The sequence below is a fragment of the Chiloscyllium plagiosum genome, unplaced genomic scaffold (assembly GCF_037043375.1).
Source record: "Chiloscyllium plagiosum isolate Xiang-an unplaced genomic scaffold, Cpla_swu_hap1 HiC_scaffold_9, whole genome shotgun sequence".
In the NCBI taxonomy this organism is placed as follows: domain Eukaryota; kingdom Metazoa; phylum Chordata; class Chondrichthyes; order Orectolobiformes; family Hemiscylliidae; genus Chiloscyllium; species Chiloscyllium plagiosum.
In genome coordinates, this window is record NW_028270147.1 from 92,401,896 (window position 1) to 92,421,791 (window position 19,896).

At 40.5% G+C, this 19,896-nt stretch overlaps 1 protein-coding gene across 2 annotated transcripts in view; it reads left to right on the plus strand.

Annotated features, from left to right (window-relative positions):
- The window catches only part of fam20b (FAM20B glycosaminoglycan xylosylkinase), a 170,840-nt gene extending 156,566 nt beyond the window's left edge, over positions 1 to 14,274 (plus strand). For both annotated transcript variants that reach the window (XM_087990913.1, XM_087990914.1), the window contains one exon: positions 12,320 to 14,274. In XM_087990913.1, coding sequence (XP_087847039.1) covers positions 12,320 to 12,554 — 235 coding nt within the window. In that variant the 3' untranslated portion in view covers positions 12,555 to 14,274. The remainder of the gene's footprint in view (positions 1 to 12,319) is intronic.
- The last annotated feature ends 5,622 nt before the right edge of the window (positions 14,275 to 19,896 follow it).

Here is a 19,896-nt window from a genome sequence, read left to right on the forward strand (position 1 = left end):
TAGGATTATTTTCATTAGAGGTTGAGGGGGGACCTGATGGAGGTCTATAAAATCATGAGAAGTATCGACAGGGTGGATAGCTTGAAGCTTTTTCCCAGAGTGGGCAAATCAATTACATAGGGTCATGAGTTCAAAGTGAGAAGGGACAGATTTAACGGAGATATATATAAAGAAAAGTTCTTTACGCGGAGGGTGATGGGTGCCTCGTACACGTTGCCAGTGGAGTTGGTAGATGCGAGCACGATAGCATCATTTAAGATGTTTCTAGAACAGCTACATGAATGGGCAGGGAACAAAGGGATACAGATACTTAGAAAATAGGCGATAGGTTTAGATAGAGGATCTGGATCGGCACAGGATTGGAGAGCTGAAGGGCCTGTTCCTGTGCTGTAACTTGCTTTGTTCTTTAAGGGTCAGTCATTCGGAAAGTGCTAGAATCTGTTACTAAAGAAACTTTTAAAATTCAGTTCGAAAAGTTTAGTATGATCCAGACAAGATGGTTTGACGAAAGAAAAATCCTGTTTGACAAATTTATTGAAGTTTTTTGAGGATATAATGCTTGGATTTTCAAAAGGTATTTGATAAAGTATCACAAAAGATTTACAATAAGGGGGCTCCAATGGATGTGGATTTTGAAAGGATGTTTGATAAAGTGTGTGGATTGAGAATAACGTACTAGCGTGCAGCTTTGACAAAGGGTCAGTTAGACTTGAAAAGTCAGCTCTTTTCTCTCCTTATAGATGCTGCCAGACCTGCTGAGATTTTCCAGCATTTTCTCTTTTGGTTTATTAGCATGAATTGAGGATTTGTTAACAGGCAGAAAGCAAAGAGTAGGAATAAATGGGTCATTCTTAAGTTGGTAGGCAGTAACTTGGCATAGGTTCAGGGGAAGAGGGGAAAGATATAAAAGGGACCTAAGGGGCAACCTTTTCATGTAGAGGGTGGTGCATGTATGGAATGAGCTGCCAGAGGACTCCATAACTCGTGGAATACTGCAAAGTCTTAGATTTTAACTGTACATTAATGATTTGGACCTGGAGGATAATTGTAATAATTCCAAGTTTTCAGATGATACATACATAGAGCAAAGAACATCGAATAATACAGCACAGGAACAGGCCCTTTAGCCTAGCGTGTCTGTGCCAACCATAATGCCATTCTAAACTAATCCTATCTGTCTCCACATGGTCTGTAACCTTTTATTCCCAGCCTGTTCGTATGGCTGTTTAAATGCCTCTTAAATGTTGCTATTGTTTCTGCTTCTACCACCTCCCCTGGCATTGCGTTCTGGACACCTGACATCCTCGGTGTAAAATGTCTTGCCTTGCACGTGTCCTCTCACTTTAAACCTTTATCTCCTCGTATTTGGCATTTCTATCCTGGGAAAAAAAACTCCAACTATTCATCCTATCCAGGCCTCTCATAATTTTATATACTTCTAAAAGTCACCCCCTCAGCTTCTGACACTTGAGCAAAAACAATTCAAATTTGTCCAACCTCTGCTTCTAGCTAATACACTCCAATCCAAGCAAAATGCAAGTAAACTTCTTTTGAATTTGCATTCGAATCCCTACAAGTATGGAAACAGGCTCTTCGGGCCAACAAGTCCACACTGATCCTCCCAAGAGTAACCTACCCAGACCCATTCCCCTATCCTACATTTGCCCCTGACTAATGCACCTAACCTACACATCCCTATGAGTAATTTAGCATGGCCAGTTGACCTAACCTGCATATCTTTGGAGTGTGGGAGGAAACTGGAGCGCCCGGGGGAAACCCATGCAGACACTAGGAGAATTTGCAAACTGCCTGAGGTTGAAATTGAACCTGGATCCCTCAGCTAACCACTGAGCCACCGTGCCGTCCTTTGCATCTTCTCCAAAGTCTCCACATCAGAGATGGATATGTTCTTGATTGCTACTGGGATCAAAGATTACGGGGGGAAAAGTGTAAAAATGGGACTGATAAACCTACCAGCCATGATTGAATTGCAGAGCAGACCCAATGGCTTAATTTCTGTTCCTATGTCTTATGGGCTTATCCTTATTTATATACTATGGTAGAACTTAGGACTGTGAGTTGAGGAAGATGCAAAGAGATTCCGTAGGAATTTAGACAGGCTAAGTGAGTGTACAAAAGTACAGCTGATGGAAATAATATAGAAAGTGTTTGGTTATCCACTTGTGAAAAAACTGATAAGTGTGGATACCCAAAAGGACTTAGATGTTATTGTTCATAAGTTACTGAAAGGTGCTTTCAGGAAGCAATTCAGAAGACAAAACAGTATATTCGCCTTTATTGCAGGAGGATTTGAATACAGAAATAAAATATTTCAACTGTATAGAGCACTGATGAGACCGCACCTGGAATAGTGCATGAAGTTCTAGTCCCCTTGCCTAGATGAATGCATGGAGGTTCACCAGCCTGGGATGGTGGGACTTTGCTATGAGATTGAGGAAACTGGGCCTGTATTCTCTGCAGTTTAGCAGAATGGGAGGAAACTTATAAATTCTTAAAGGGATAGACTGAGTTGATAGAGTTTCCCTGGCTGTGGGGTCTACAATCAGGAGACACTGTCTCAGAATAAAAAATGAGCCATTTAGGATTGAGATGAGGAAAAACATTTTGATCAAAGGGTGGTGAATCTTTGGAATGCTCTACCCATGGGCTTGGGAAGCTCAGTTATTAAGCAAGTTTCAGGACAGAAATTCATTATTGCTAGTTACTAATGGCATCATATTATGGGGATAGTACAGTACATGATCAACCATGATCTGGAATAACTAAGCAGCCTTGAGTGGCTGAATGGCCCGCTCCTAAATTCTTCTGTATGTAAGAGGTTAATACACAAGCTAAGGGCTCAAAGTTGGTATGATGAATGAGCAGATATTTAGGATTGGTTAATAGATCAGGATGCGGTAGAGATAACTGGGGCATTTTCAAGTTGCCAGGCTATGACTAGTGGAGCGCTATATTTAATGTTGACTAATAAGGAGACACAAAGTCACGTATCCTAAGTTTTCTGATGGTACAAAGCTAGGTGAAAATGCAAGTTGTGAGGAAAACTCAGGTTGCAAAGAGACAGCAAAAGGCCAATCAACTGTACAGCAAAGTTGTAGATGGAAAGTAATATAGGGATGTCTGAAATTCATCACTTTGGTAGTAAGAACATATAAAAATAGAAATTTGTATAAACCTTTGTTTCATTTGTGAGATTTATAAGAATGATGTTTTGGGACTGTCTCAGTTCAGGATTATAGGAGGGGGATCATGTGATTTGTTCTTAAATCTGCCTGACAATTACCAATTTAAGGATAGCCAAATTGATTTTACAATGAGTTCTTAGAAGTTGTGCCTGCATTCCTAAAAATCATAACTTGAAATGACACGACTTTAAATGAATCATAGGTTCTCGTAGGAATCAATGTTAAAGTCATAGTTGGGTTCCTACTTTTAACCTGGAATAAAATAGTTAGAATACTCTACTATACACGTATAGCACTGTGCATTCCCAGTTGAAATAACCTGCAAACTGAAATACATCACTAAATAATGTATAATGAATACAGGTCAGTACCCAATAACCCCTGTCCAGTATTTGAAAAGATGTTTTTAAAAGCATTCGTTATTTAGATTGACCACACTCTTGTGGCAGAGTTTAGTCAGTGCTGATGGGTAGGGGGAGTAAAATGAAGAACACAACGGTTACTGAAGTTACCGAATTCAATATTGCAGCAAGCCCAGGTCAGAAATGTCAGCATGAGACCAAGGTGGTTTACTGAAATGAAAAGCAGTTGGGAGGTCAAGGTTATTCCTGCACACAAACAGAGGTGCTCCCCAAAGCAGTCACTAGCCTGCACTTGATCTTGCCAAAGTAGCAGCAAATGCAGTGGCCCAGATTGAAAGATGTACAAGTGAAACACTACTCCACCTGGAAAGTGTGTATGGGGCCTTGAATATATGAGGAAGTGAACAGGCAAGTATTACACCTTTTACGATTACATGGGAAACTGCCATGGGGACTGATGGAGGAGTGGACCTATCATGGGGAATGGTCTGTGGAATGCTGTGGAATGGAGAGGAAGAGAAAATGTGTCTGGTGGTGGCATAATGCTGAATGTGGCAAAAATAGCAAAGGATGATCATTTGAATGTGACGACTAGTGAGGTGGAAAACAAGGACAAGTGGGACACTGTCATTGTTCCGGAATGGAAGGGAAGGGGTGAGGCCAGAAGTCTGGAAGATGGGTTGGACATGCTGAAGACATTGTCAACCACATTGGACGGGGGTGAAATGACAGGGCCTTGTTTGAGGAAAACAAAGGTCATATTGGAGACAGACCCGTGGATCATGGCATCATCAGAACAGATGCAATGGAGACAGAGAAACCAGGAGAATGGAATCCTTGAAGAAAGTAAATGTAGTTGAGGTAACTGTGGGAGTCATTGGGCTTGTAATAGATACTGGTGGATAGCTTGTGCTCACAAATGGAAATAGTGAAGTCAAGAAAGGGAGGAATCAGAGATGGACTAGCTTAAGATGAGAGGAAGAGAAGGCTGGAATTGTAACCAAAACTGATTAAAATTTCCAATTCCAGACAAGGGCAAAACCAAAGATGACATTGTTGTATAGAAGAAAGATTTGTGGGTGGAATCTCAGTAGATTGAGCCAAGGAATGTTTCACAGACCCCACAGAGAGACCCATGTGGTACCCATGGTACACCTCTAACTTGGAGAAAATCGGATGATTTAAGGGAGAAGTTGTTCAAAGTGATGATAAGCTCAGCCAAGTGAAAGAGGGTGGTAGTGGATGGAGACTTTGCAGGTACTTTTTCAAGGGAGAAGCAGAGAATGACAAAGAACAAGAGGCTAGTACCAGAAAACTGGAAATTGTGGAACCAACATAGTGTCTATAGGGAGAAAGAGTAGAGTCAAGGTAGAAAAAAGTTTCAGTGGGGCAGGAATTGATGAGCTGTTTGTGGATTTTGGGGATACAGTAGAAGAAGGCTGTGTGGGGTGGGGAAACTGAGGTGTGAAGTTGTGGGTGGGAGATCTCTGGAGGAAACCACATCCATGATAGTCCTGGAAACAACAGCTTGGTTTTCATTGGTGAGATTTTGATCCTTGGGGAGATAGGAGGAAGTGACTGAGAATTGGCATTCATCTTCTGTCAGGTAGAGGTCTGCACACTAAACAATAACCACATTACTCTTATTACCAAGTTTGGATAACAAGATCAGGGTTGGACTTGAGGAAATGGAGTGCAGCAATTTCAGAGGGAAACTGTTTAGAGTGGTGAGAAGAGCAGATAAATTAAGGCAACCAATGTCATGTCAGGAGTTCTCAATGAATAGATCAAGTGTTGGAAAAAAACCAGAGTGAGGTGGAGTGGGGACGTGAAAAGGCAGGTGCAGCAGGGAGAGGGACTTCCCTCTTGGGGGCGGCACGGTGGCTCAGTAGTTAGCACTGCTGCCTCACACCACCAAGGTCCCAGGTTCGATTCCAGCCTCGGGCGACTGCCTGTGTGGAGTTTGCGCATTCTCCCTTGTCTGCGTGGGTTTCCTCCGGGTGCTCCGGGTTCCTCCCACAGTCCAAAGATGTCCAGGTCAAGTGAATTGGCCATAGTGTTAGGTACATTAGTCAGAGGGAAATGGGTCTGGGTGGGTTGCTCTTCGGTGTGGACTTGTTGGGCCGAAGGGCCTGTTTCCACACTGTAGGAAATCTAAATCTAAAAAAATCAAAGTGGTGAAGACAATGGAAGAAGTTCAGCATTGTCTCATGCCCAAAATTCATTGAGCTGGAGGCATAAAGCTAAATCTTTTGCTGAGCACAGACTGTTCAACATCATGGTGGTGGGGGGGGGGGGGAAGAAAGGAAAAGGGTATGGTGAATATATGGGAAGAAGTATCCAGAAGGCAATCAGTACCCTGGATTGTTTGGAGTTTATGTTTCGTAGCAATATTTAAAATACATTTGGCAGAGTACATGAATAGGAAAGGTTTAGGGTGATATCGGCCAAATGAGGTAAATGGGATTAGTTCAGTTTAGGAAACCTGTCAGCATGGACGAGTTGGACCAAAGGATTTGTTTCCATGCTATATGACTGTACACCCACTGAGACATAGTTGACACTATGATCTGAAAAGAAGTCAAACGTTTCTGCCGATAGTGACTGTTGGAAGGGTTAGGAGGAGGAAGCAAGGCCGTCAAAAAAAATTAAAATGACATTGAAATGGAATGGTGCTAAGCGAGACAACTTAAAGCAAGGACTTACCAGTAGTGAGAATGTGTAACATATTCATGCGTTTGCTGTTGTGAATACCAGGAGACAGACTGAGTCTTCCAAGTGCCAGAAATATGTTTAAGTTGTCAGGTTGTGAAGGGGTACTTTGAATTATGCATTTGATTCCAGGACAGGACAGACAGCTGGATCAAAATCCTGGAACTTCCTCTCCTAATGACATTGTGGGTCTACCGATCTCAAATGGAGCAGTTCTAAAAGACAGCTCACCACTACCACTACTCACGAATTAGTAAAAGTAGTTGAGCTCTCAAGGATAGCTAATCAGCATTTAACCTGGTTACAATGAATTACAATGCCAATGTAATTCATGTTGTTGAATGACTTTGAGATGAGGTTGCAGATTTTCTGAAAATAACATGATGTTATAGATAGAATAGTCTGTCAGGGAGAGAAAGTAGTTAGAGAATTAAAATTTCGAAACAGCATCATGATGGAATACATGTGGAATATTTCACTTCAAAACATCAAATTCATGAGGAATAAAAATGATCTAATTTGCTTTAGAGGGAGGATCTCCAGATATACTTTTCATCTTGAAGGGTAGGTCTGAAATTAGAGATAACCAACTGTGAAAAGAAAATAAGAGAAATAAACCCTGAGGAACTAAAAATTATTGTGGACTGATTCTGGCAGAATTGAATGTCAACTTTGTAAGGTATACCTTTTGTGTGTGTGTTTTTTGTGCTAAAAATAAGAAATGGAGGTATTTTGTCTATGGTTTGAAGTATACTTTTTTATATATTGTTCAGTCAGTATTTTTAGTCTTTTAATATAATAAATATCTTAAAGCATGAAATGTCATTCTTTCTGCTGGAATGTTCAAATTTCTCTTTATTATTAGTTTTGTTGAGGACTAGGACAGTGTGAAACCTATAAATGTTGATATTCAGAGAGACTTGAGTGCACTCATACAGCAAATATTTCAGAAAAGCAAATGATATCCTAGCCTTCATTGCAAGTGAACTGGATTGCAAGAATACTGAAATATTCCATCAATCTTATGTGGTTTTGATAAGACCACATCTAGAATGTTGTGTGCCATTTAGTCTCCATATTTACAGGAGGATAAGCTTAGTAAATAAAGGTTCACTGGATTTTCCCTATGATGAGAGGGCTGTCCTATAATAAGAAATTGTCTAAATTGACCCTATATTCCTGGAGTTTAGAAGAATGAGATATGATCTCTTTGAAACATTCAAAATTGAACAGGTTTGATTAGTACATAATTGCACAGTTGTTTCCTGTGACTGGGTGATCAAGAATAAGGGGCACAATTTCAGAATAAGGAGCCGGTCATTTAAGACCTAAGATGAGAAGTTTCTTCACTCACATGGTTGTGAATCTTTGGAATTCTGTACCCAGAAGGTTGTAGATGTTCCATCACTGAATATAGTTGAGGCTGAGATAAGCAGATTTTTGATCTCTCTCATAATCAAGGTATGGCAAATGAGCAGGAAAGTAGAGTTAAAGCCTAAGATTAGCTATGATCATACAATGAAAGAACAAAGAAATTTCAGCACAAGAACAGGCCCTTTGGCCCTCCAAGCCTGCGCCAATCCATATCCTCTATCTAAGTCTGCCACCCATTTTCTAAGGATCTGTATCCCTTTGTTCCCTGCCCATTCATGTGTCTGTCTCAATACATCTTAAATGACGCTATCGTTCTTGCCCCTACCACCTCCTCTGGCACCTCATTCCATGCACCCACTATCCTCTGTGTGAAGAACTTTCCACTTTCCAGATGTCAGATCTTGCGATGGGAGAGCATTTTGGGGATAGTGACCACAACTGCCTCACATTCTACATAGCTATGGAGAAGGAGAAAAGGAGGCACAATGGGAGGATATTTAATTGGGGAAAAGTAAACTATGATACTATCAGACGTCATTGGGAAGCATGGACTGGGAGCAATTGTTCCATGGAAAGGGCACTATAGACATATGGAGACTGTTTAAGGAACAGTTGTTGCGAGTGATGCACAAATGTGTTCCTCTGAGACAGGCAAGAAGGGATAAGATAAAGGAACCTTGGATGACGAGAGCAGAGGAGCTTCTCATCAAAAGAAAGAAGGCAGCTTACGTAAGGTGGAGGAAGCAAGGGTCTTGCTCAGCTCTACAGGATTACAGGCAGGCGAGGAAGGAGCTCAAAAATGGTCTGAGGAGAGCCAGGAAGGGGCACGAAAAAGGCTTGGCAGGAAGGATTAGGAAGAATCCAAAGGCATTTTACACGTATGTGAGGAATAAGAGAATGATCAAAGAGAGAGTAGGGCCGATCAGGGATAGCATAGGGAACTTGTGTATAGAGTCTGAGGAGGTAGGGGAAGCCCTAAATGAGTTTTTTGCTTCTGTCTTTACTAAAGAAAAGGACCTTGTAGTGAATGAAACCATTGGGGAGCAGGTAAGCATGCTGGAATGGATAGAGATTGAGGAAGCTGATATGTTGAAAATTTTGACAAACATTAAGATTGACAAGTCGCCAGGGCCAGACCAAATTTGTCCTCAGCTGCTTTGGGAAGCGTGAAATGTGATTGCTTCGTCGCTTGCAAAGATCTTTGCATCCTCGCTCTCCACCTGAGTTGTACTGGAGGGAGGCAAATGTAATTCCCCTCCAAGAAAGGAAATAGGGAAATCCCCAGCAAATCCCAGTCAGTCTCACGTCTGTCGTCTGCAAGGTGTTAGAAAGGATTCTGAGGGATAGGATTTATGACAATCTGGAAGAGCATGGCTTGATTAAAGGCAGTAAGCACAGCTTTGTGAGGGGCAGGTCATGCCTCACAAATCTTATTGAGTTCTTTGAGGATGTTACTAGACAAGTTGATGAGGGTCGAGCGGTGTTGTGTATATGGACTTCAGTAAGGCATTTGAAAAGGTTCCCCATGGTAGGCTCGTTCAGAAGGTCAGGAGGAGTGGGATACAGGGAAATTTAGCTGTCTGGATACAGAATTGGCTGGTCGGCAGAAGACAGCAAGTGGTATGAAAAGGAAAGTATTCTGCCTGGAAGTCAGTGGTGAGTGGTGTTCCACAGGGCTCTGTTCTTGGGCCTCTACTCTTTGTAATTTTTATTAATGATTTGGATGAGGAGATTGAAGGATGGGTTAGTAAGTTTGCAGACGACACAAAGGTTGGAGGTGTCGTTGAAAGTATAGAGGACTGTTGTAGGCTGCAGTGTGACATTGACAGGATGCAGAGATGGGCTGAGAGGTGGCAGATGGAGTTCAATCTGGATAAATGCGAGGTGATGAATTTTGGAAGGTCGAACTTGAAAGTTGAGTACAGGATTAAAGACAGGATTTTTGGCAGTGTGGAGGAACAGCGGGATCTTGGTGTGCAGGTACATAGGTCTCCCTTAAAATTGCCACCTAGGTGGACAGGGTTGTTAAGAAAGCATATGGTGTTTTGGCTTTCATTAACAGGGGGATTGAGTTTAAGAGCCGTGAGATCTTGTTGCAGCTCTATAAAACTTTGGTTAGACCGCACTTGGAATACTGTGTCCAGTTCTGGTCACCCTATTATAGGAAAGATGTGGATGATTTGGAGAGGGTTCAAAGTAGGTTTACCAGGATGCTGCTTGGAATGGAGGGCTTATCTTGCAAAGAGAGGTTGACTGAGCTCGGACTTTTCTCATTGGAAAAAAGAAGGAAGAGAGGGGACCTAATTGAGGTGTACAAGATAATGAGAGGCATAGATAGAGTTGATGGCCAGAATTTTTTTCCCAGGGCAGAAATTGTTAACATGAAGGGTCACAGTTTTAAGCTGTTTGGCGGAAAGTATAGAGGGGATGTCAAAAGCAGGTTCTTTACACAGAGTTGTGAGAGCATGGAATGCGTTGCCAGCAGCAGTTGCGGAAGCGAGGTCATTGGGGATATTTAAGAGACTGCTGGACATGCATATGGTCACAGAAATTTGAGAGTTCGTACACTAGGTTTACCTCACATGAGGGTCAATGGTCGGCACAACATCGTGGGCTGAAGGGCCTGTTCTGTACTGTACTGTGTTCTATGTATATCTCTCCTAAACTTTTCCCCTCTCACTTTGAACTCATGACCCCTAGTAATTGAGTCCTCCACTGGGAAAACATTTCTTGCTATCCACCCTGCCTACACCTCTCATGATTTTGTAGGCCTCAATCAGGTACCCCCCCACCCCCCCCCCCCAACCTCCTCCTCTCCAATGAAAATAATCTTAATCTACTCAACCTCTCCTCATAGCTAGTACCCTCCATACCAGGCTACATTCTGGTGAACCTCCACTGCATCATCTCCAAAGCATCCACATCCTTTTGGTAATGTGGCGACCAGAACTGTATGCAATATTCCAAATGTGGCCAAACTGAAGTCTTATACAACTGTAACATGACCTGCCAATCCTTCTACTCAATACCCCATCCGATTCTTGACCATTCTACTGACCTGCATTGCCATCTTCAAGGAACATGAACCTGAACACCCAGAACTCTCTGTACATCATTTTACCCCAGGACTTTTCCATTTACTGTATAGATCGCTCTGAAATTGCATCTTCCAAAATGCATTGAACTCCATCTGCCAGGATTGAGCTCCATCTGCCATTTCTCTGCCCAACTCTCCAATCTATCCATATTCTGTTCTACTATCTGACAGTCCCCTTCACTATCTGCTACTCCACCAGTCTTGAATGGCTGAACTGTGAACCTGCCTCCATCACATGTCCAGGCAGTGAACTCCATTCATTACCTACTCACTGTGTAATGAGTTTTTTTCTCGCCTTGCATTTTTTCTTTTGCAAAACATTAAAATTGTGCCCTCTGATTCTCTACGCATTTATGAATGAGAAGTTTCTTCCTATCTACTGTCTCTAGGCCCATCATGATTTTGAAAACCTTTACCAAAGGATTCCAGCTTCTCTAACCTTTCCTCATAATGTAAAGAGTCATCTCTGGAATCATTGTAGGAAACACATGCAAAGAAAATAGCTTGGCCAATGATATTCAGTTTGGATTCCACCAGGACCACTTGGCTCCTGACCTCACTACTATTTTGGTCCAAACATGGATGAAAGGGCTGGGGTGAGAATGACTGCCCTAGACAACAGGAGCAACCTTTCTGCTCATTGGGGTCATACCTCATACACAATTAAGATGGCTATATTTTTTGTGGGTCAGTCATCTCAGCCCAAGGACATCTCTGCAGGATTTCCTCAGGGTAGTGTCCAAGGCATAATCATCTTCAGTTGCTTTATCAACAATTACTTTCCACCACCATGCATGAATCCTCAAATACTGAAAGTATTGTAGCTAGGACCTTCCACCCGCTTCCTAGTGTGCCTCCACCAGCTAGACAGCATGTGTAATGGAATACTTTCTGCTTGCCTGAATAGGTGTAGCTTCAGCAACACTCAAAGCTCCACACCATCCAAAACAAAGCTAACTGTTTGATTTGTACCTCACCTGCTCCCTTCATTATGGACACACAACAGCAGTGGTGTGTACCATCTTCAAGATGCGCTGCAATAACTCACCAAGGCTCCTTTGGCACCATCCAAACCCCTGACATCTACCACCAATAGTAGCAGAGTAGGAATACCATCACCTGCAAGTTTCCCATTACCATTCTTGTCACTGGGTAAAACTCAAAATTCCTTTCCTAACAGCACGGTGGGCATTCCTGCACCCTAAAGACTGCAGTTCCAGAAGACAGTTCACCACTATCTTGAGGGCAGTTTGGGGTGTGTAATAAATACTGGCCTAGCCAGGTGCGCCCACACATTATGAACGAATTTTTAAAATCAGGTATCTTTTGATCACGCATTGAAGTTTACTGCTTGTTTACCATGCAGAACACATTTGTTGTGTGCAATATTTTTATAGAACAAAGAATTCCAATTTGTGAATTTCCAGCGATATTTTTGTTATTTGCATTTTGTGCTCTAGTTTAATTCCTATTCTGCAGCCTCATGCTTATTGCTTGCTATAAATTATTTGAGTTTTCACTTTGTCTTGTTTTGATCTGGTTTCTATATAAACTCTTTCTTTTTACAGTATTAGAGTGTCCACCTGGAATAGGTTAAACTACCTAAAGAATGGAGTTCTGAGTACTGCTATGCGGACTGCCATGTCACATGATCCCATAAACCCAGTTTTGACAGATGCACATTTGGACGCCATGGACCGAAGGCTGATGGCTGTCATAGCAACTATCAAGCAGTGCATTGAGCAATTTGGGACAGACAGTGTGCTGGTGGAAGACAGAATGAAACTAACTCACTTGAAATAAGACATTTGAACTGGAAATCAAATAATACTGCTGTTCTGCATATGTCAAATATAGACTGTTGTAAACAATGCACAGTATGGAATACAAACTGAAGGAATTTTAAGAAAATGTTTCTATTCCCTTCAGGGATATAAATTATTTGGAAAGGTAGGCTTGTGCCTAGGAGAGTGATGAAATATCAGTTGGTCCAGTTGAATTCTGCATTTGATGCAGGTGATCATAAATGGAGGCAATAAAATTGCTTTCTGATTAAACGCTTTCACTTTATCTTTATTGTAACTGTAGGTATGTTTTTCACCATTCACATTTTGTCAAAGAAGGTCAACTTGTTTTAAGCATCCCAAAGAAAGGTGGTAAATCTCTGCTAACTCTGATAGCTGTTACCTTCCGCTTGCTGAAGGTTAAGTACATTTTTTTGATCTTTACATTGCCAAATAATAAAATCTAGGATATCCTGCAGCTATATTTAGTTTACATGCCTGCCTCAGTTACATAAATGATATTATATGGACAAATTACAAAACCCACTAATGTAGGTCCTGACTTACTGTATTCCCATTAGAAATTGGAAATGTAGAAAAAAATGCCTATACAGCACAGTAATGACATTACTGCAATGCAGATTAAATGGAAGGAGGCAAGAATCTGAAAACAAAACTGTCCTCAATTTCTGTAAATTCAAAATGTATTATATATTGTTTAAACTGCAACATAATTGTAGTTAAACTACAGAACGTATTATTTATTTTCTTACTTTGACTATTGAGAATTTAAAACTGTCTAATTGCAGGGCTGAAGGTAAAGGTACTTTTTTTTTGTAATAATAGTGCTCAATAAAACTTATCCTATTATTACGTGCAAATGGTGAACTTCAAACGATAATTCATATTAAGTGTTGCAATGTTCATTTCACAGCCAATTTGAATCTTGATGCCAAACAGGCATTCATTCTAAACCATAGCTAGAACATCAGTTCTCAGCCAAACCTTTGAGCATTGTGTGGTTGTGGGGAAGTGAGATATAGCTGGTTACTATACAACAATAAAGCATGGGACCAACTGAACGGTTAACGTTTCACGGTTGAGACTGTTCTGAAGAGCTTGGGTTTGAAAGTGTTGTAAACTTGTCCGTTTTTTGCTGTTTTGAATGTTTTGTTTTTAAAATGGAACTTGCTTAAAGGTAACAGACCAATTGATTAGGTGTTGGGATTGTTAGCTTTATACTGTGCCAAGTTTGATCTGTCGGTTTACTATTTGATACTGTGTACACTAAACATGCTTGTGGGAGACCCCAACCTAGCAGTGGAACTTCCAAATCTGATGGGCACTGGTACTTCTCTACCCCTTCCACTTCTGATCCACCAGATTTGGTTGGATGTTTACAATGATTCTTGCAAAGCAGGAAGGCTTGAACTGTTTAAATCACTGATTCAAACTTTAGCAATGGAAATCTTTTTTAAAATATAAAATAATAGTGGTATGTAAATAATTATAAATTATTTGTTTGGAGTAGACTTGAGCTATTGCTTACTGTAACTATTATAAATGGAAGATTACTCCATATTTTAGTGGAGAAGATGGCTGGTGCTGTAGTTCACATTCTCTGGTAATCTACCATTATTTGGAAAATAATGTTCTGATCACCACCAATGCAAATAAATGATTTAAGCAATGTGTAGGATAACACCTTCTATTTTAATAATAAAAAAAATTAAAGCACAGCTTCAAAACATTTGCGTTTTATCAGTGCATTAGAAAATTTTAAGTCTCTATTAAAGGCCAGTCGTCAATAATGTTTTTTGTCATTCACTTTCATGTTAGAGCATGTGCCCTGAATGTAAAATGGTTATTTTTAATGTCACATAAGCATGATCATTTCCCACAAAGAATGCATGCAGTTATTCTTTCAGATGTTTACCAGTTTAGTCTTGTAGCTCTCTTGCACGCTGTTTCTCTTCACCTTGACAACGTGGTTAATGGGAACTTGCCTTGTAGTTATTTGGTGTATAAACTGGAGCAGCAAGATACTGAAGGAATATGGGAAATGTGAGATTGTCAAATAACAAATCTGACCTTAACTCTTTGTTTGCAGCTTTCCCTAATGGGAGTAATTTTTGTTGTCCGCTGAAGCTGACTCTTTATTGCAGAGTTCTAACCACTAGCAATGAACCATTTCTTGTCATTCTAAAGGGCACATAATTGTTTGAGTGTCGGATATAGTATGTTTTATTTTCTGTTCACCTTGTATTCAGAAAAATATACATGCTGTCAAGTGAAAAAATATCAAGGTTTTAAGCACTGAAAATGATGGACTTTTATTATCAGTAATGAACATTTGAGTTTATTTCCTGTTGTGACACAGCGCTATAGAGAGACACAAAGTGAAAGCTTTCCATCTTACACCCACTCATCAGGACTGATGTGCAAGCAACCAACCTTGTAAAGAGAACATCATTTATATAGCTTGAGAAGAGGGCACTGATCAGTTGGACCATGGTTGGTATAGTGTTCCCTTCGAAAGTTTGTTTTTAAAGTGTGTTAGTCCTGAGAAGTGCAAGACAGAAGCTTGATTATCTTGTTTTTGAAATATAAGCTCAAACACACAAAATCTGCTGCAAAAATAGCAGACTATCCACTGAGGTCCCCGTGCATTTAAGTTGGAGATGCCTTGTCAAAGTCGTGACCATCCAACATTTTCAAATTGAGTCGATTTCACTGGCTTCAATTTGTGCAATGTAAAACCCAGTCTACCCCATGCACTGCACAGATTTACCATCGGATCTTTCTGCCTTTAATCCCAAGCATTAGAATGGAATTTGACAGTTCATGTTGGAAGTTACTTTTTTTGTAACAACTGCCATCCTAACAATAGTTCTTCCATTCCAATTGCCAAAAGATACCAAAAACATTCAACCGATTTTAAGCAGGATTTTGGGATCAAGGAACATCAAAACTGAAGTGACCAATTGCAATGCTCATTTCTTCACCCTTCACCCTGCAAAGCATGTCAGTAGAAATCAAACTTCCAGCACACTGTGTTAACATAACACTATTACAGTTGTGTAGCTCTTCCTTGAAGATTCTCCCCTTCTTGATGCTGTGTCATTACAAAGCGAGAAAAATTCATCTCCTGTGAAGGGTTTAGACTGATCTGTATCCCTCAACTTGCTCTGAAAGCACTGCTCATATTTTGACAATATCACAAATTCTACTGTAACAGCTGAGACAATTCACAATTATTTTACAATATTTAATTTAAAACAACTCAACATTCTGAAATTTCTCTTATCTATCAATGCCAATGGATTTGATGTCAATCAATTCCAGAACTCTTAGTCCTAGTCAAAACTTAATTTGTTCTTATTTGGGCCTTTCTTTTTGTGTACAAAGCTTTGTTGAAATATGTCCATGAATTTTGCAGATACACTGTTTACAGATAAATGGATTAACCACAACAAAAAGCATTACATTACCTCTTCCTGTCTTGAATAACATAGATAATGGCACCTGAAATTTGCCATAAAATGGAGATTCCTTATGATACATTTTGAATAAATCAGGGGGTCACAAAATGCAACCAAAACATTAGACCTTTAAAGCAGGTACAGGCCATTTTACTCTAGGTTTTGTCAATGTTTTTGCTCTACATAGGGTAAGATGAAATAAGGTGGGAGAGAGCTAATCATATTCTTTTATCCCTTATGTACACTTAACTTCTGAGATGCTTCTTGGCAAATGATTTCAACCACTCTTTGGTTTTATGATTTTCACATTCTCCTCACTCTGCTTAAATGGGTCTCTCTTGCATTCCTTATCGGATTTATTAGTGACTTTTTTTTCTAGTGATCCTTGTTTTAGATTCCCTCGAGTGAACAGGTCTCCTCTGAGCCTGTGATATAGCTTTACATAATTGTAATGAATTACATAAGGTCACCTCAGGACATTTACCTCGCATCACTGAATGACAACCACTTGTTCTTGGCGAGATTAGAGTAGTGCTGGAAAAGCACAGCAGCTAAAGCAGCATCCGAGGCACGGGAAAATTGACATTTCGGGCAAAAGCCCTTTTCCAGGAATGACCATTCCTGATGAAGGGCTTTTGCCCTAAACATTGACTTTCCTGCCCCTCGGATGCTGCCTGACCTGCTGTGCTTTTCCAGCACTAATCTTGACTCTAATCTCCAGCATCTGCAGTACCCACTTTTGCCTAACCTCTTGTTTCTAGTCAGTTCAATTTTTTCCTAATTATGGAACCCACTGGTGCTGTTGTTGTAAATCTGTTTTGCATTTTGTGAACCAATCAATCCATGTCATAAGCTCTGTTTGCAAAAGTGACCCTAAACTTCCAGTTGCCTGACACTTCAACACATCACCATGTTTCCACGCCAACATTTTTGCCACAGGCCTGCACTGTTCCAGTGAGCATCTGTACAAGCTCAAAGAACAACATCTCATCTTCCACTTGGAGACCCTGTAGCCACTAAGACTCAACAGCGAGGTCAATACCTTTAGAGTCTGATTCCATTCTTCCATGTTTATTACCCACCCCATACCCAGTCCTATTATGACATGGGTTGCTTCTAGCACAGTCACACCTTCCCACGTACTCCTAGGCCCATTGTCACATTATATGGCTTGCATTCAGCACACTAGCCCATTTTCCTCGCTCTTGGTTCTTGTTAACATTTATTCAGATTTTCTTCTTTCCTGGCCAACTGTCTCCATATTTACTTACTCCTTGCAACTCTCTTTGGGCTCCATCTCCACCTACACCACTTTTTCCCAGCTACTAACAGTTTTGAAGGAGTCTCGAGGTGTTAAGAATGCTTTCTTCCCACAGATGTTACCAGGTATTATTACAATAAACACGTCCTTAAAAACCTACCTGTGAATGCCTTTTGCAGTCACAGCACTTAAACAGGTTAAAACCCACTTAATTAACCAGTAAATTATTTTAAACGTCTATTTTGCAAACATTTGAGAGGAGCCATTTTACAATTTCCAATCTTGCTGTAAAATCAGAAAGCATCTGTTTAAGATTCTACATAAGTTCACTTCTCAGCTTTTTCCATTTTCTTCCTTTAGAAATTACGTTTTTAGTAGTGACTCGATTAGTGATTCTGCAGGTTTATGTAAAACTTCATTTAGCAGAAAGATAACAAAACAGAGTAATAACCCAATCGACTAAATGAGATCTAAATCAGAGTCATTGAAACAAAGAGCAAAAAAAAATAGCAAACAGCAAAGAAATTGGCCCTTTAAACCAACAGACACCAAACTACATTAACCCCATTTACTTGCACTTTGGTCTGTAGCTGCCTGTGACCTGGAATTTTAAAGTTCATCCAGATGTTGCTTAAATGTTGAGAGTGTTTGTCTTCACTACCCTCCTAGGCAGTACAATCCATGTTTATATCACCCTCTGGCTGAAAATCTTTTTCCTCAAATTTTCTCTAAACCACTTACTCGTTACCTTAAATTTGTGCCCACTGGTCTCAGACATGTCTGCCATAGAGAAAAAAATTCTCTGACCTGCCCTGTCTATGTGTCTCATAATTTTGTATACCTCAATTAGATACACCACCTCCAACCGCCCAGCCTCATCTGCTCCAAGGAAAATAAACCCAACTATTTCAGTCTCTCCTCATAACTGAGACTTTTCATCCTGATAAATCTCCTCTGCACCCTCTCCACTGCAGTCATGTCCTTCCAGTAATGTAATGACCAGAACTCCAGACAGTAGAAGTTGTAACAAGACTTCCTTGTTCCTATATTCTACCCCCCAACTAATGAAAGCAAAAAATCCTGTATACCGCCTTCACCACCCTGTCTAACCTGTACTGACATGTTCATGGATCTTTGGACTTGTAAGGTCCCTTTGTTCCTCAGTACTCCCTATGGACCGACCATTCATTGTGTATATCCTTCCCTTATTAGATTTCCTAAAATGCATTAACTCGCACTTACTGGGATTAAATTCCATATGCTATTGTTCTGCCCAATTTACATCTGATCAATATCAAACTGTAGCCTGAGTCCATCCTCCTCATTATCAACACCACCACTAATTTTCACATCATCTGATTATACCTTCTATATTCAAATCCAAGTTGTTATGTAACTAATAAACAGCAAGGGTTTCAACACCGGTCCCTTTGGTACACTACTAGTCACAGGCTTCCAAATACAAAAATACCCCTCCGCCATCACCCATTGTCTCCTATAATCTAATTTTGGATCCAGTTTGCCAACTTGCCTTGAATTCCATCACTCTTACCTTTTGGACCAGCCTTCCTTGTCAAAGGCCTTACTGTCACCTTTTCACAAAAACTCAATTAAATTCGTCAGGTAGGTTCTCCTTTACATGAAGTGTTTGACAAATATACTCTATGATTTTGACCTTGCTGCCTCTGGCCAAGGACTTCATGCAGGTTGCCTTACTGTAGTGGATGCTCAAGATTTAAGAATGCAGTACACTGCATAAGACAGATATAATTGGTCATGATTGTCTGCATTTTGAATGAACACATACACCTTCACAAACTGATACAATTCTTGATGGCATGAGGGTTCTTCAACAAACAAATATAAGACTCTGGAGATAGTCTGTAAGAAGTCTGAAACTAAGGGTTCAATTTTCCTGAATAAATTGTCCATTTGTAAGCCAACCTCCCAACCCTTTCCCTGGTTATTCTCTTGCTTTTTATATGAAAAAAAAAGGTCTTTGGATTCTCCTTAATCCTGCTTGCTAATGACTTTTCATGACCCCTTTTACTCCTCCTAATATCTTGCTTAAATTCTTTCCTAATTTCTTTATATACTCAAAAGGTTTCATCAGGTCGCATCCTCCGAGACCTTATGTATGCTTTCTTTTTGACCAAGATCATACTATCCCTGGTCATCCAAGGTTCATGTAATTTGCCATGCCTATCCTTCATTCTCACAGGAACATGCTGCTCCTGAACTCTTACCAACTGCTGTTTGAAGTACCCGATGTAGATTTACCCGATGTAGATTTACTCTCAAACAGCCGCCTTAAATCAAATTTCTCCAGTTCCTGCCTAATACTGTAGTTCACCTTACCTCAATTTCAACACCTTCACCCGAGGATTGCTGTTATCCCTATCTTGAAACTCTCAATATTGTGGTCACTACTCCCAAAATGCTCTCTTACTGAAACTTTGCTCAACCTGGCTGGGCTCATTTTCCAAAACCAGGTCCAGTATAACCCCTTCCCTGGTTGGACTGTTTACATATTGTGTCAAGGTCTACTCAAGGACAAAGGAAGGGATCAATGTGTGGAGCCAGAAATGGTAGGTAAAGTCCTAAATGAGTACATTGTA